This window comes from Chrysochloris asiatica, unplaced genomic scaffold (assembly GCF_000296735.1).
Source record: "Chrysochloris asiatica unplaced genomic scaffold, ChrAsi1.0 scaffold00289, whole genome shotgun sequence".
NCBI classification, from domain to species: domain Eukaryota; kingdom Metazoa; phylum Chordata; class Mammalia; order Afrosoricida; family Chrysochloridae; genus Chrysochloris; species Chrysochloris asiatica.
Genome location: NW_006408807.1, coordinates 1,918,981 through 1,920,303, shown reverse-complemented (window position 1 = coordinate 1,920,303; position 1,323 = coordinate 1,918,981). Strand labels below are relative to the sequence as shown.

Here is a 1,323-nt window from a genome sequence, read left to right as displayed (position 1 = left end):
CCTCTTCTGAATCCAACTTGAACCTCTGGAAGTTCTCTGTCAATGTATGATAGTAGCCATTTCTGTATTACCTTTAGCAAAACTTTACTCACATGGGATATCAGAGATTGTCGGATGATTTTCGCATTCCGTTGGGTCACCTGTCTTTGGAATGGGCCTAAATACGGATCTCTTCCAGTTAGTCAGTCACATAGTTGTCTTCCAAATTTCTTGGTAAAGATGAGTGAGTGCCTTCTGTGCTGCCTCACTCTATGCTGGAGAGCAAGTTTGATACACGGAAACTTGCTCTGCAGTGTAGAGATGCTAAAGCAAATGGAAGAAATGAGGAGGTACATAACAGCTTAAACCCTATCAAATTCACATAGCTGTCTATTTCCTTTGCCCTGCCATGTGTTTTATGAGCAACATGACAGCTCAGTAGCAGCATCAGTCAGCTCCCCCTCCAGGACGTTCTTTACTTCATCCCTATCCCTGTGACCTACCTGGCCAACATATTTCCACACTTTCATCGGTAGACTCAGGGCTGGCCAAGCTGAGAGTAGCCTCATCTGTTGGTGATTGCTTTCCTATTTGGTCTATGAAGCGGCGTATCATGATTTGAAACCAGCACCCAGGGTTCTCAGTAATTTTCCAGCTGTTTGGTGAGTTTTCTTGCCTTGTGCTGAAGCTCTCCAGCTTCAGTGATCACTGGGCTTCTCATGGTTACTAGGATCCTGGCATCATTCTATGACATCATCAGTGACACTGACCAGTTATGTGACCATGGCAAGGACAGAGAGACACAGCCAGAATGCAAGGAGAGCCTTCCTGCCGTGCTCTCATTTCCCCCACTGGGACCTTTTCTGCCTGTGTATGATGAAGGACATGCACAAACACAAAACATACAAAAACATACTCTTAAACATTGATACACATATGCACATACAAACTTATAAACTCACACATCAACACTTACACAAACATAGACTTTATCTACACATATACTCACACAGACGCCCACATGGATATTCAGGCACTATGCGTGCTCACTTAGACACAGATACACACAATGAGGGCAAGTCAAAAAGTATCACTACTAGGTTTCTAGTTCATACATGTATGAATTTATTCCAAACCAAACATGTCTGAAATTAGGGTGCCTTTTAAAAAAATGTCCACTCAAATCAGTGGCTTCCAAAGGCATTTTCTGGGTCAGTTAAATTCAAGGCGGAGAGGTCAGCTCAGGAGACTATGGAAACTGCTTTTAAGGGGAAACTCCAAAGGGATAATCTTAATAGATTTTCTCTGAGGATGCTGGACAATCATGGGACTTATATTTTATAA

General features: G+C 42.8%; 1 protein-coding gene across 1 annotated transcript in view; it reads right to left on the bottom strand.

Annotated features, from left to right (window-relative positions):
- Nucleotides 1-594, bottom strand: part of FAM170B (family with sequence similarity 170, member B) — a 6,841-nt gene extending 6,247 nt beyond the window's left edge. The window contains 1 exon segment of the mRNA XM_006874617.1: nucleotides 450-594. Within this exon segment, the coding sequence (XP_006874679.1) occupies nucleotides 450-594 (145 nt within the window).
- Nucleotides 595-1,323: the final 729 nt, after the last annotated feature.